Raw genomic sequence first — 16137 nt, 5'->3', positions numbered from 1 at the left:
TTTTAAATAAATTAGTGTTTTATTATAAACAGACAAGTGCTGACTGTGACATATTGTCATAATGTGAATAAGATTTAATGAGAACAGTTCTGTGCTGATGGGGACCTTAAAGGGTTCGGCTGTAGATTAGAGTTAGTTTAATGAAATTCATAGACATGTTTTAATAAATCTCTTCATACTTTGGATTCTCTTTTTTAAGGTTTCCATGAAACATACAGCTAATTTACCAAAGAAACTATAGAACTCAAATGTGTTTTTCTCTTGTTTTATTTAAATTTACATGTAAAGATAGACTTCAGAGAGTTTAGTCTTATGCACTCTGGTTTGACTGCCTCAGTTTTGTGTTTTTTTAAACATTTGAAAAATCTTTATTCTGTTGTTTTTCCTCAACTTTTTTGTCCTCACAATGCAAGGATGTTCACAGAACAAATCCTTAATATTCATCACTTTTGTTTGGTTGAACAGTGAGTAACTTCTAACTTGTGTGTGTTGAGATTGTTGCAATGTGGCTTCTGAATTTGTCATTTTGGCCTTGATTGTATATTTATTATTGTACAATATGTTACAGATTGAAGCTATTAGAAAATGTTGAAACTCAGTGTGATTGTGTTTTTGTTGAAATGTGAGTAATAAAATTACAAAAATTAAGCATTTTGTTCTCGTTCAAGGTGCTTTCACTGAAAGCGCATTTCAGGGTTTTACGTCAATGCAGATAAATCAATTTCAACATTGTAGTCCTGTAGAAAACTTAAATACAAAGATTAAAAATATAACAAACGTATACATAACCACTGCTTAATTTTCAGAACGTTCTCTTTCTCTTTAAACAAGAGTGTTCTCCTGAAAGACCAAAAACATTGAAATAGTAGCCATGGTCAAGAGGAAACACTGTGGTCTAAGGATTTATTTACATTACCAAACTTCAAAAACATATTTTTAAATTTTTAAATACCACTAATTTCATCCTAGAAGTGTGTGACATCAGGAACCTGGCATCATTTCCCTCCATTTTCGTGTTCATCTCAGATCTATTAGGCTGACTTCTTAACAATCACACTCAGGCTTACTGTATTTATTCAAACATTCAAAAGATAATCAAAGAAACAAGAGAAAATTAAGTTGATGGTTAACATCAGTCCTGCAACTTCTGCCCCTTTACAAATAAATAAAATAAATAAACCTAAACTATAGAGAAAAGGTCCCCAATAAAGTGTTGACATAAATGTCTCTCCATACTGAACAGCTAAAATACACATTAACAGTTAAAAACATATACAAAAAACATGGCAAAGTTTCACATGAAACCCTGTATATAATTAAATGTGTCTAAAATATGATAAAATATAGTACTTGTAGGGAAAACGCAGCAAATCACGGCAACCAAAAAAAGGGGCTGAGCTGTTACTGTTGCTATGGTAACTACCGACTGGCAGCAACCTTAACCATACAAGTCAGGAGAAAATAACTGACTAAACAAAGTGGAGTTGAGGAATAAATAAACCAATTTTGACAAATAAAATAAAACCCTGCTACAATCACAAAAGGTGAAAGAACTTTGAAAAAGACTTAACTTTGAGACAAGTTTAAAAATAATTTAAATATCAAGCACTAAAGTTGTACTTTAAAGAGTGAGGTGGTGCAACAGGCCCCATTAAAATAAGAGACATGACAACAAATCGTTTTGTTTACTTTTACTTACTTTTTTTTATTGTTACACAGTATTTTACTGGTATCGTGGTTTTCCTTTTGCTACATGTACAGATGATGCATCCATCTTTACCTCCAAGTAAACAAAAATAAATAAATACAAAACAAACATTTTCTGAATGTAGTGGCTCTGCAGAGAGAAGCTTAACAATATTCATTTTTTGTTTTTACCTGGAAACAGTTTCCATTTTTTGGCAACTTTGAATGTTAAAAATCATAAGGACAGACAGTCCTGGTGATGTACATAAAAATTAAAATGAAGCCAGAAAATTGGGACTTGTGGCTTCATTTCAACACAACGTCTGCCAGCCAATCACGTTCAAACAAAGTGGAAATAAAAAAACATTAGGATAAGTTTCCATCATGAAACCAGTAGGAGAGAAACTGTTTCTGCTGGTCGGACGAGTATGGACATACATTTCTCAGAATATTGCAGTGTGTGCGATTACCAGCAGAGGGCGCCATATTGAATTAGAGTAGGTCAGTAACGGCATTTTTTCCTCCAAATGCTAAACTTGATAAAGTGCTGCATACAATAGTTTAATTTCCCCCAGAATCAAAAATACAAATACACTAAAGTAGGTCAAATCCATGACTGGAGACAAATCTAAACTTTTAATATGAGTGTTTTAAATCAATGGTTTATTATTAGTGTTTATCAGTTAGCTGTCTTTTTATTTCAAACGTAACATTAACATTTCAGCTCAAACAGCTTCCCCAGACTTTAAAGGGCATATGTCATCATATTTTTTTATATACATTAATGTATTTTAAACAAATCCATTGTTTTTATAGCAAAGTAGCATTTAAATGTACTCTTAAAGAGCAAATTCTTCATGTCTGTCATGTCAAATGAACAATTGCTGGGCACAAATCATGAACTGTTTTATTGAAGGGAAACTTTTTAAAGGGAGTATTCTTGGTGCCTTCTGAGCAATACGTTATGTTGGAGGGAGAAATAAAAAAATATGCAGAAAATATGGCTGAACTCTGTAAAAAAAAAAAAAAAAATCAAATACAATCTTGGCTTTAAGGGAAGGAACAACCACAACATGGAGGAAGACGGCAGAGAGACTGTGTCTATTTGTGAGCATAAAGATTAACATATGTTTTTGCTTTTGTTTGCTGCAAAACATCTGTTGATATCCACAGTATGAGTTAAATCAACATTTCCTCCCTGGAAACAACACATCTGGATGGTTAGCATAAATAACCAGCTTCCTCTGACAGTTATTTTTGCATTTTCTTAGCCAAATCCAATGCATTGGAAGATAGTAGCTAATTGGTTGCATGTCAGTATTTTAAAACGTGTAGCATTAGCTTGGAGTTACTATTCAAGGTGGAACAGGATATTGTGGAGCAAATGGATATGTGGAGATGGTGTCAACAAAACTAAGTTATTTTGTTGTGCCTGTACACATCTGGGACAGATATTTGAGCATCAATCTGAATGGTAAAATTATCTTTCACAGTATTTGTTACAAGTGCTCAGGATGGTGAATTACACTCAGGATGGACTCACCACAAGCACTTTTAAACCTCTCTGTGGGGTGCTGGTTTGTTTGGTTTTCAGGTTCCCACACTCAACATTTCTCAACCTCTGAAGATAAATCACCATTAATAAATATTCACTTTATGAACTCAAATTCAAGTGGAAGACGTTGCTATCGCTATTTATGTCTTGATGAATGGGTTTAGCTCCCGAAGTGTAATTTACACGTTTTTTTTCTTTTTTTCCATTTCTGAATTTCAGTCATAAAATGTAAACGAACATATTTGAATTTTATCAAAATGATGACATATGCCCTTTAAATTCGACACTGGGCAGCAGAGTGTGAGAATCAAACTGTTTGTGCTTTACAGAGTTTGAATCCCTCAAGAAGAAAAAAAAAGTCAAACATATAATCTCATATTTTCTAAAGGTAAGCAGGATCACTCACTTGATGCACAAACCAACTTCAGTATTAAATGCTGTCTTTCCATGTCACCAGGAAACACAAACACTTTCCAAATCAGTGCACTAACTTGGTCAACCATGCATCAGTACCTATGACTCATCCTTCCGTTCATCGACATGCAGTAAAACAGTAGCTCATACAAAAAAAATCTGATTTTAACAAAAGATAAACAATAAATTAAATCAAATCTGTGTGTTTCGTAAACAAATATGCTAACGTCTATTTACAAAAAGTGTACAATGAAAAGAGCTGCCTTTGTGACTTCACAAAACCCATGTTGGTGGACAGAGTTAATTCAACAGATGTTGAGTTGTTGTAGTGCTGCACAAAAAAAGAAAATTCGTGTTTCATGCCGTTACGTTAATTCTGAAAAGACATGATGAGAGCGGCTCTGTACAGATAAAGATTCAACAAGCCTCCAGACAACGATACTCTACTCTGCTATTGCTCAAACATGTTGAGAAACATGCTAAAGTTCATACTGTACGCTGCGTTTCCACTATGAAAACCAGTGAAAATATACATTAATAACATTTACCTTGCTAGAATTCAGTATTTAAGTTTGGATGTGAACTTTATGCCATTTGGAGTATTAAATTAGTTTGCAAATTCACAGCTCTATCAGAATAAAAACGTATTGTTAGTACTTCACATTTTGTCTTGGCTATGCACAATCAACAAAGGAAATATCTTATTAAGGCGGCACTGATGATAATAAAATAGGACTTCATGAAACTGCAGCTTCTTGCAACCCTGAATAAAACTGTATTCACACCAAGGTGGAAAATCTTGATTTTTGACTTGTTGATTCACGACAATTCTCAGCCCAGATGGAAAATCTTTTAAACACCGGAACTGCAGGACATCGTTCTCAAAAATTAAAGCAATCTGAAAAAACAAAACAATTACATTAAAGTGATTTGATGTGTATAAAATGGCAACAGACCCCAGCCACTGTGCAAAAGAAAGATAGTTTCTAGTGTGAATACAGTCTTAAAGATCCTGTTTAAGTGGGAGTGAAGACAGCAAAAGTTTTGTTTGTGCTCTGGGATTATTGTATTAAGTTGAATGCAACAGCAGTACTGTGAACGGCAGCCTCAGCAAGTAAGCCATTCGCTCTGTTTGCAGCTTTTTCAAAGAGTCTGGCGGTCAGGACAGCAAGGGGTCCTTGCAAGTGGAAGAGGAGGCGCTTTCAGGAAGAATGAGGAGGAGGAAGAAAGGTTAAAGATGGGAGTGAGCAGCAGAGATGATGTGAGAGGAAGAGGAACATAGACGTAACCTAGGGCTGCTCCTCTTTCTTCTTCAGTGATATACGTTTCTTCCTGGCAGCAAGCATTTCATAGAACGGATCCACACTGACCGCAGATCTATAAAACAACAAAAAAAAAGTCAGAAACAAATCTCCATCTTAGCACATGAAAATGTGGATGAGATTGAATTTTCTCAGCTGTAATTCAGATATTCTGTGAGAGAAAAACAAGAAATGTTTCACTTTCAAGCACTTTTCAAGAATTTTCAAGTTTTCAAATTTCTCCTGGATCACACTTTAGAGATTAAATAAACTAAAGAAGACAGTTTCAATTCACTATTATATGATATTATTTATTACTGTTGATATGTTGTATTCTACATTTTACAACAGGGGCAATATAAACTAAAATATAACAAAATGTTATACTTTGAAATGTTTCTCTCACACAAGGAAGGAAACCAAAAAGGCTTGACCCAAGTTTAAAAGACCAAGTTTAGAAATGTAAACTTCTAGGTACAAAATAAAGCTCTAAAAAATGTTTTCCAAATAGAAATAATTTTGGTAATTTAAATGACATAAAATAAGAAAAGTTTAGTCTGATTTATCTTCATAACAGTGAGAAAAAAATGTCTGTGTATTAATATATCTGGGTTCAACTGTAAAAAATGTTTTCTAAATTTAAGCTTTCAATCAAGTGTTAGATTCCACTTCATTACAAAAACGTATAAAGCACTTTCCAAACCTTGAAAACAACCAGCTGAAATTCAAGCATTTTCAACACTAAATTGTAAAGATAAGAAAATTATTTTAATAATAAGGAAATAAAATCACATTGAAATACACGGACATTCACAAAGCACTGCATCTGTCATCTTTTTCTTACTTGATGCTGTGGATCCACTCGTCCTTCTCCTCCGGTGTGGGTGCAGAGATGCGGTACACCATGTGGTTTCCTTCCACCACCCTCCCATCAGCCTCCGTCTTACACGCCTTGATGAGCTGCCCGCGGTTGTTGGGGATGTACAGCTCAAAGCAGTTCTGTTTAAAAAAAAAAAAAGAAAGAAAGAAAGACGTTACGACATCCATTCCACTGGGGAAATTACAAAAACAATCTAACAAGATATTTCAGTGAGAAAACGAAGGCAACTCACAGGCTTTCTTGGGTCCTCTACTTCACGGATGCTAAGATTTTCCAAGGGAATAATACCTCGTGGTTCCTTATCCTGTTGGGGAAAATTCATTTAGCATAATTTTCAGTCACAAAGCATGTGCTGCAGATGCATAACTGGAGCTTTTACAGAGAAATGTCGTGCAGTGATGATCGGTTTCTCATTGGCGATACATTTCTATTCCACTTATCCTTGATAATAACACTGACAAATTAATCCGTCTTTTTCAGAAGTACAAGAAAGCATCATTATCCATCATGATATCATGATGGAGAAATTTGAAGAAATTTCTCCATCATGCCTGCTGCTAGCATGTGCTTGTTCTAAATGAAAATGAACACTTTCTTCTTTGATTTCCAATTTTGACTTCGACTGATTCACTTCCTGCTAAAGAGCCCCCTGGTGGTTGAAGAAAAATTCACAGAAAAGCCACACCAGGCCATAAGCCGCGTGGTTCAAAGCGCGGGGAAAAAGTGGCGGCTTATAGTCCGAAAAGTACGGTAATTATTTTATCCTGCAGTGATGGCTGACATTGGTGACAAACACTGACACTTACTGTGGTGTATTCAAAGTAATAAAGACAGTTGTCTGTGAGGATGAACCATCGGCGTTTCCAAGTTTTCACTCTTCCTCCTGCAAGATCAAAAATAAATCAGGTATTTAAAGAAAGCAGGGAGTTTATTTTTAAATAAGCACTACTCTACAGTATCTACGTTCTACCTACTAATTAAACTTCAAATTTCTTGTTTCTATGTTTTATTAAACACTGTTTCAGTACATACCTCCTGAGAAAACAAGCAGCAGCAGTAGAGCATGGAAATGGCAGGAAAGAAGCAGAGACACAGAGAAAAAGAGGAATTAGAGGGAGACAAAAGGAAACAGGGAAGGAGACCGTATTAGTGACACGGACCAGAGGCCCCCGTCATGCGAAAGGACAAAATCCAGACTGAGAGAGTGAGTCTGTGCTTCACTATCACATGCTATGGCAATGTTTTAATACCACAGCGGCGTTTGGAGGCCAGGAGGCAACAAACCTCAGAGACAGGAAGACAGACTCAACGTAGCACAAAGCCTTAGAGGTGATTAGAGAACAGTACAGAGCATGTTTTCTTCAGATCTCTGTAACACGAACCGCAACCATCAGTAACGGATTAACACAGGATCGGCGTTAAAGGTCTAGACAAAACGTGTTTATTACATTTTCTGCATAAAATCATTTTTAGATAAAGTTTTAGAAAATGGCTACAAAAACATGCGGATTTATACAACCATACATCCTTGAAAAGCGAAAGTGGAGCCTCCTGCGCAACCAACAAGAATGCAGCAACTAAACACTTGTCTTTTCCAGCAGCCATTGTACACAGGTAAAACAAGCTGACCAAACGTGCTGGAGCTCAGCTTGGGTTGCTAGGTAACGGGACTAGTCTCAGCTCAGGTTGCTAGGTAACGGGGCAGTGCCAGTAGATTCTGATTTAACAATAGGAAGGTTTCTGAAACAGATAATTTTCCAGACACCAATAAACATTAACTCATTGCCAAAAGCCGTGTGGGTGTTTTTCTTTTAAGTGATTGGGCTGTTTTTATATTTTTAGAAGCAGTTACGACCCAAAAGGAAGTATAAAAATGCTTAAAATATGAATTTTGCACATAAGAACCTCTTTAAAGGCAAGGTAAAGCAGGAACGGCCTCACTGGGAAAACTCTCACCAAGCTTAAGCAGCCAGCCCTCTCTGTCTGGGTTGAAGAACGTGTGTGTCAGGTCGTTGCCATCGTCCTCCGGGATCTTGAATGGTTCATTTTTAATGCTTTCATACAGATTCTGAAACAACAAACCAGGAAAGATGAGATCGCCGTACAACCACTCCTAAACTACCAACTCAACCGATCAGGCTGATCGTACTCTGAGCAGCTCCTCCGGCAAGTCTCCCCCGTCGTTGATCCCGCGGTTCATCGAGATGAAACGGTCCAGTCCAGGTTTGTCTCTCACATTTGGGTTATGGAGGCTCGTGTTCAGCATAATTATGGCAAACGAAAGCACGTAACACGTGTCTGTGAACAGCAGAGAAAACAATAACTGACGGGAAATGAGTAGGAAGGAATCCATCAATACTTTATTGCAACCTCCAAGGAGCACTTAACTTTACATCAAACCGCGTGCACAGTTTACTCCTTCCCATCAAAAATCACTTACAGAAACATTTTATTAAAGACACGCAGAGAATCTAAATCAAACTGTTGAATGCTTCGTTCTGAATATTTTAAAACTTATACTGAATTATTACTTTCAACTACAATTTAGAATCACATTAATGGTTCCTAAAGAGGTAGAAAAAGACTGTCCAATAATTAAACAGCTAATGCCAGCATGCTATAGTCCTTGAGTTACTTTATAAAGTGCAAAATGGCAAAAGAAATAATATTCAGAGCAATAAGTGCATTTACATTAAAAGTGCTACTGAATTCAAACAAGTCAATATTTTAAATACTTTTCCACTGTCTGCTAAAAAAATCTTATGTCTTACACAGAGTTTCTTATTTTATCTGACACCAACTTTAAGTTTATCTCAATACTCGTAAGTGAAGTAAAATTAATTCCTTGATTCTTATATCAGACTGGTAAAACATTGTGACTGGTAAATATCTGGATAATTTAATCAGGGTCCTCTCATCCTCCATATGTGCGTCTACAAATGCATATCAGAACAATAAAACAGCATCGGCGACATCAAATTAAATACATTTATTTAATCTGCAATCGTGAATAACTTCTTAACTTCTGATTCAAACTAACACAATAGGATCATGTTATGCATTTTGGTTTTAAATCTGAGTGAAAACACCAACTATGGTGCTTTTACTCAAGTTTATCTTTCTGTAAAAATATGGTCCAGACTAATGCCTCATCTCTCTACAAACTAAAAATGCAAACAATGAATGTAGCCCAGTCTGCACCTTTAAAGATAATCTCATTACCCTGAAAGTCAAACCAAGTCAAGTCATTTGATCGCTGCTTGATTAGATTAGAACTTGAGCAGCATTTACACTCGACTGAAGGCAAAGCACCAAGATACCCTGTGAAACATGGAGAATCTACTTAAAACCAAAGTCATGCATCTTTAACATGAAGGATTGATTTTCTACCACAGAGTGGAAGGCTACAGACAGTCTGCAACTCCACGGTAGACATTTTTTGTAAAAGCTGCTGACAGACAATCATGAAAAGTAACTTCTCACAGTTGACCTTCTAAATAATTACTTGTTTCCATATTGGGTACAGAAAATTAAGTTTCTAGTATTAGAAATCCATCAAACTTCAACACCAGCAGATATAAGACTTAGGTTGATACTGAAATTAAAGGTGACCTACTATTCTTCCTTGAACAGTTTAGGATACATCTACGAGCTACAAAAGTTGTTCATGACCTTTTTTGCATAATGGGATTTTAGTCTGGTCAGTTATGAGCTCCTTCCAGAATGAGATGTTTTATGTTGTCTTGTCACTTTAAATCCTAATAAGCTCCTGCTGGCCACGCCCCCAAACTCAATGTTTACACTCAGATGTGAAAATGACTGCAAACAGATGCAGTCATTTTCACATGACTGCATCTGTGAAAATGATGCAGTCATCATTTTCCAGTCTTCCGTACTTCATTGAAAAGCAAAAGTGGAGCCTCCTGCAGCACAACCATCAAGAATGCAGCAAGTTGTTTCTGGAATGTAATTCAACAACTAAACACTAAAAACCAGCTGACCAAACATGCTGGACCTCAGCTTGGGTTGCTAGGTAACGGTGCAGTGTCCATATATTGGGAGACTTTTGAAACAGCTCCTTTTCCAGGCACAAAAAACAAAACAAAACACTAATTTATTGCCAAAAACTGGCTGGGTGTTTTTTTTTTTAAACGCTAGGCTGTTCTTAGAAACAGTAGAAATCCTAATGGTCCTGTTTTATTTATTTATAATTTTTGTGTGACTTTTGTAATTTTCCTGTCACTTTGCTGCTGGTACACCTGAATTTCCCCACTGAGGGAAAATAAAGGTTATTTCTATTCAATTCTATTCATGCAACTCAAAGAAAACACCTCCATGACTGTATCAACATGTATTTAAACTGCACAGCCTGCCAAACTACTTTTGCTTTACACAAAGGAAGACTGAAAGAATGTACCTCATCTCATAACAATTCAAGGAAGCAATGAAAACACAAACTGCTCTTATTGAAAGGCCCTGGGTATAAATACAAAGGCCTCTGTGGGTTAACATATTAGCAAATCATTACTGGTAAGAGAGATAGAGTATGAGGGCAGCATATGTGGAAAAACACTTTCACTTTGTTTTAACAAACAAGATTTTACGGAAATAGTCCAAAAACGACACTCGGGACAGATTTCACAGCCAAAAATGGTTGTGTTCTTTATAACCTGTGCTTTGGAAGACACCAGGGTTGCAGTGGCAGTATCTCTGAGCAAAGGCCTCCATCATTCTGTCAATCTTCTGCGCTTCGCCTGGCAAACGGAAACTCCACAGGAACTGTCTGCAGAAAACAGGACAGGGTTTAGATCCAGCCTAAAAGATCAGGTTCTGCAATCAAAGCAGGTCCTGTTCTGTCCTGTTCCCCCAACCCAACCAGAGACAAACATGGGATTTTCCATTACTGAGCATTTCTGCTCCCTGAATAATGGCTGCATATAACTTGTGTTTCAGTAGAAGGCAAAGAAGAGGATGAAGTTTACCTGAGGGCCTGCACCAGGTTAAGGTCGGTGAACTCATGGAGGTCAACAAAAGCTTGAAGCACTTTTATGTTGAAGTCGTCTCTGCAAAAAGAAGTCATTTATATTTACAAATTGTCGGGACAACAAAACAGGAAAAATGTGAGGTTTTTTACACGTCATGCACCTTTCTCCCAGGTAATCCCCTATGGCGGTCTTGTTGAGGCCTTCTCCCTTGTACAAGAACTGTGCGATGTCCTCTGCTGTGTGTCTGAGCAGCTCGTTTTCCACCAGAAACAAAATCCCCTGCAGAAAGAGTCGGTGAGTAAAAACTGCATGTGACAAAAACAGCTGCAAAAGTCCAACAAGGCATTCACCTTTTTTGGGTCCATATTGAATTTCTTGCGTCCCATAGCCACGTGTCTACTTTTCTGTAGAGTTTTGCTGAAGAAAGCATAAAAATGGTAAGAATCAGAATATTTTACAGCATGAAAATGTGATGCTTTTCTTAAAACACTTTGCATACACCGTCAAACCACATGAATCCTAATTAGATGGTGGACTTTCTGTTTATTTAAACACAAAAATGTATCTACCTGCCCTCTGTACTGGTCTCCAGTCCCTCTACCTCTAAAATTGCCTCTCGTAATTCCTCCCTGAGCCTCTGGATCTCCTGCAAGAGGACACCCTTCCTCCTGCGGATGTCCTCCAGCTCGGAGCGCTCCTCTGGGCTCAGATCTACCGGGACTGCAGAGGAAGAGAAGAAGAATGATTGCATTGCAGCACATTTCACAAATAGTTAATGGGACTAAAATAATCTAGGTCAAAAGCAATCTATTCTGATGGCAAAAATACAGAAACGAGGTGCATTGTTAGGCAGTCTCCATTATCTTTCAGAATCAAGAATGGACAACATTTAAGGAAGGAATAAAATATTTATTTATTAATCTTGATTCTGATTAATAAATATTTATTTATTATCAAGATATAGTAACTGAGAATCAGAAAGAATCCAATAGCCATGCCAATAAAATTTCATTAAATTAATAACCCAGTCTCCTAATACAGCTCAAAGTGAATTAGTGATTAATCAGAACAGCTACCTCACTGCTTGAAAAAATAAACACAAATATCTCAAAATTGTCTGCAATACCAGGAAATTAGTTTTCTTAGTTTTTTAGTGTAAAGCATATAGATTTAAGTACAATGTTTGTTAATACCCTGGTGTCATTTACATTCTGTTTCTAAATAAAAGTGAGCACAGTTTAAAAGAAAATAAATCTGAATAATATTTTCTGCAACCAGAGTTAATGAACAAATAAGTCTTTGTTCACCTGCAGTAACAGACTTTCACTGAAATTGCTTTAATTTGTCTAGAACTTGATTTTCTCAGCTAGTGCAAAAGAAGGCAAGAGGATTTAGAGTATTCTTCTTCTTACCATTTATTTGACATTTTAAAGTCAGTTTATTTTTTCCCAAAAGTGGCTTTTCAGAACTGAGTACACGGCACTGAAACAATGCTAACTCAAACTCCTACCTTATCAAGTCAAACTAACATCTGGTGCTGTGTAATTAATCACTTTTGTATTTTATTTTCAGATCAAACTGATCAGGAGAAACATTTACAACCGACTTGCTCTAAAATGTTTTAGAGAGCATTAAAAGGCCTGAAGTTATCCTGAGCCATCTGTAGCCATCTTGGTTTAGGCTACTGGAAGACAAACTGATCAGTTTCCCTCACTTTGCTACTTTCTTCTTCTACTGCTCTCCAATTTGCATTTTTTTTTACTTTTTCTCTCCACAGAAGCTACATCTGGTCTGATGCAGCTTGGCTGTGAAACCTTCCTGGAGGAAGACATCAGCTGATTTAATGCTGCAGCATTCTCCTTTTCCTGTTACCTTTTTGCTTTTCATCAACACTGAAAGTACTTCAGCATCAGTTCTTCTGTATGTTTTTTGTGTCTCTGCTCTGGCTAATCAAGCGAAAACCAAACAGACAGTCACTTGTCCTGAGCCTGGTTCTGCTGAAGGTTTCTTCTTGTTAAAGGGAAGTTTTTCCTCTCCACTGTCGCTACATGTTCATCCAGAAGAAATGAACGCTGCAAGCCAATAACTCGATACAATCTGATTTGAATAATAACCTGAACTAAATGGACTGTTTGATAACTGGAATGAATGAATAACTGAACTGAAATTTATAATGTTTTAAATTACAATTCATTGTGAATTGATGCTATAAGAATAAATGAGTTTTAGTATGTTTTTTTGTAATGCATGTTAAATAAATGCAGTGTGTTTTGAAGTGTATCACATAAATCTCATACATGAAACATATTTTAATATTAACAAAAATAATTAATTATGATACCCACCCCAATATTCAAGTAGTATTAATATTGCTTAAAGAGTTGCATAAAAGTAAACATAAATAATCTTGATAAAGTTGACAAGACAATTCCGAATAACTAAGTTGGATGAAACTTTATTTTTATTATGCGTTTGTTTCTACATTTAGAGTGATGTATTTAATGTTGAGCATCCTAACGCACAATACAGTAAAAATAAATAAATAAAAAAGACACAGCTGAATCAAATCCTGCCTGAGAAGCAGCAGCAAACAAAAAGCACCAACAAGTTGAGCTGGAAAAACAATTTACAAGATGCTTAAAATGTTGTAAATTAATCAGTTTCGCCAAAAACAACAAAAGAATGCTAAAACTAGAATTATTGGTGCTCAAAGCAACAAATTGTTACAAGAAGATTTATTTTAAACCACAAAACAATGAGCTGCCACGCCCACAGTCTCTCCTGTTAAAAAAAAATAAAAAGCTGTACATTAATTTAAACCAGCTGCAGTGTGCTTTCTAGGAAACGATTCCCTTTTAGGATAGACCAGCAGCTGTAACTCAAAAGGCTGGTGGCGATGCTAAACATCCACCGACATTAGCTGTAAAGTTCGCTCAGGGCAGCCATCGATACAATCAATATTTCATTAGCAAAGGTAGCATTACTGTTGCAATTTTATTCTGAATATGGACTGTAGTAAACGCGATGTCGGAGAAAGACAGTCATATTACAAATATGCTTCGGCATGAAGAGTTTCGTCAACCTGCGCGAATGATTAAATAAGCAACAAGCTACACCTGACTAGCCGCGGTTAGCCACCGGAACCACAGGCAAACAGCGACTTAAGAACACTTACTGTAGTCCAGGTCATCCATTTTTGGTGCTTTATTTTTAGGCATAAATAGCTCAGAGTCGACTGTCATTAAATGTCAGAAAATTGGGGATATATCGCGAAATATATCCTCAAAACTAGAGACAGAAAAAAACAGACAAACCCCCCCACCGGTATCGAAATGTTGGGCCGTAGACAAAGAAGGAGGCGACACGGGTAAAGGCGTCTGAGTGTACACCAGTCTACTTCCGGTCAGTTCATTTTCAAAATAAAACCAGTTTATCTTTTTATATTGGGAAAGAGCGAAGGGTGAAAGCAGATATGCCGCATTAATGCTGCTTTTGGAAATTACATTACATTTAAACAAATAATAACCCATGAAGAGCTACATTATTTAACGTCGACTAACTTCATAGTTTAGTGAAAAAATAGGCTATTGTCAAATATCAAAAAGGCAAGAAAATGGACTCAAGCAAACAGGTGTGCATGAACGTCTCAATTTTTACGGTGGCCCTGCAAAGCACTACAACATTAACGAGGCATAATTACAAATTACGGAAGCACTACAACATTAACGAGGCATAATTACAAATTACGGAAGCACTACAACATTAACGAAAACACTACAACATTAACGAAGCACAATTACAAATTACGAAAGCACTACAACATTAACGAAATCACTACAACATTAACAAAACGGAAGAGGTACGTCCCAGTGGGAGATCTAAGAAATCACGGATTGGACTACAGCAAGTTTTCTTTTAAACCGGAAGTTTTTCTGGAGACCCTTTTTTATAGTGATGTCAGACAATGGCCGCCATAACTCGAAGAGGTGTATGTTTACTTCTGGTGTGATTTTGCCTCGGGAAACTTGACTGAAAAATTCACGGATACTCATTATCTTAAGGATATACTAAAAGGTAAGGTTAATAACAACAGCATTTAAGTGTTAGTCGTTATTACTCATTGTCAATCCACCATTCTCTAACTGTGTATATAATAAACAGCCTCCGATCGGAGAGTAAACCAGCTAGCAGCAGCTTTAGCCAAAGTTGGGAGAACATATACACCGCTGCCTGTCAGTGCTATATTAAGTTTCACTAAAATCACTGACATCTTCCAACACTGTTGTTTAGAAAAGCATTTTAAATATTGATTTAAGCGCTATCTGCCAAATAATTTACATATTCTGATGTGATTCATAATATCTCCTTTTGTTTTGTTGTCCATCTTTCTCAACAGTAGCCGACCTAACAACCTACCATATCTGGGATGGTCTTGTTCCTCTGCCCATGGCAGGTTCAGTCAATCAGCTGTGGGACATCTGCTGCCTAACGTCAAACCATCATGGGCCTCTTGATTTAGGTCTAAACTTACAAACTCTCTTACACATACTATCAAACTCTCACATTCACAGTCAAACTCTCTCACATTCACTATCAAACTCACACTCACTATCAAACTCTCTCTTACATTCACTATCAAACGCTCTTACATTCATAGTCATATTCCCATCCCCACCTAATAAAATATGTTTAGTAGAAAATGTTTAAGTTGTTCGACATTTAATAATTGTAAGAAGCTCTTTATTTTTAGAAATGTTACAGTAACTATAAATGCTACCTAGGATTGTGAATGAGTCCTCAATATGTAATACGGAAAAAGACCAGTGGCCATCACTGTCATGTTTTGTATGAATTATTTTCCCTGGAAAGTTATTCAGTAATATAGCCACACCTGCTGATTTTGTTGTACCATATGAATAAGTAATCTGATCTTCCCACTGATTTGACCAAAATTATTTATCAGCCTGAATATCTGAGTCATTAGCTTACACACGTTGATTTATGGTATTTGACTTGGCCCTCCATTCCTTTGCAGCTCTTGCTATTTGGTCTTATTGTCCCGCTGAACAGTCTCAAATCTTTTTGCAGCTTCTCAAGTTTTCTTCCAGGATTGAACAATATTTACCTCCATATATTCTCCCCATCAACTCTGATCAGTTTCTTTCTCTGCTGCAGAAAAGCAGCTCCACAACATGATGCTGCCACCACTGTTTTATACAAAGCACAATGAGCAGTGTTTTTTTTTTATTTTTACTTAAAACAGTATTTTGCATGCAAGCCAAAATATTCAGTTTAGCTCCCACTTAAGCAGCATTT

General features: G+C 36.5%; 1 protein-coding gene across 2 annotated transcripts; it reads right to left on the bottom strand.

The window, feature by feature from the left end:
* Positions 1-3436: 3436 nt before the first annotated feature.
* cyth2 (cytohesin 2) lies at positions 3437-14222 on the bottom strand. Of its 2 annotated transcripts, XM_007549976.2 has the most exons (13): positions 13997-14222; positions 11391-11541; positions 11172-11238; positions 10982-11100; positions 10819-10899; positions 10507-10619; positions 7986-8134; positions 7792-7904; positions 6643-6721; positions 6069-6140; positions 5801-5955; positions 4945-5032; positions 3437-4553 (listed from the first exon to the last, which is right to left on the bottom strand). In XM_007549976.2, exons 1-12 carry the CDS (start codon positions 14061-14063, stop codon positions 4945-4947), a joined length of 1254 nt encoding a protein of 417 aa, XP_007550038.1. In that variant the 5' UTR covers positions 14064-14222; the 3' UTR covers positions 3437-4553. The 2 variants fall into 2 exon arrangements, with proteins under 2 accessions (XP_007550038.1, XP_007550039.1); XM_007549977.2 differs by having other exon boundaries at positions 3437-5032; positions 6643-6719; positions 7793-7904.
* Between the last annotated feature and the right edge of the window lie 1915 nt (positions 14223-16137).

The sequence above is a fragment of the Poecilia formosa genome, unplaced genomic scaffold (genome assembly GCF_000485575.1).
Source record: "Poecilia formosa unplaced genomic scaffold, Poecilia_formosa-5.1.2 Scaffold34, whole genome shotgun sequence".
Lineage (NCBI taxonomy): Eukaryota > Metazoa > Chordata > Actinopteri > Cyprinodontiformes > Poeciliidae > Poecilia > Poecilia formosa.
The sequence above is the reverse complement of the archived record's forward strand: the minus strand, read 5'-3'. Positions and strand labels throughout refer to the sequence as shown.

Bases quoted from the DNA above. Each gene is read 5' to 3' on its own strand.
- cyth2 (XM_007549976.2), bottom strand. From the start codon at position 14,063: ATGACAGTCGACTCTGAGCTATTTATGCCTAAAAATAAAGCACCAAAA. The intron at 11,542-13,996 runs GTAAGTGTTCTT...CTTCCTCTGCAG, and splicing joins AATGGATGACCTGGACTACA to TCCCGGTAGATCTGAGCCCA. The intron at 8,135-10,506 runs GTTATAAAGAAC...TGCTGTTCACAG, and splicing joins TGGTGTCTTCCAAAGCACAG to ACACGTGTTACGTGCTTTCG.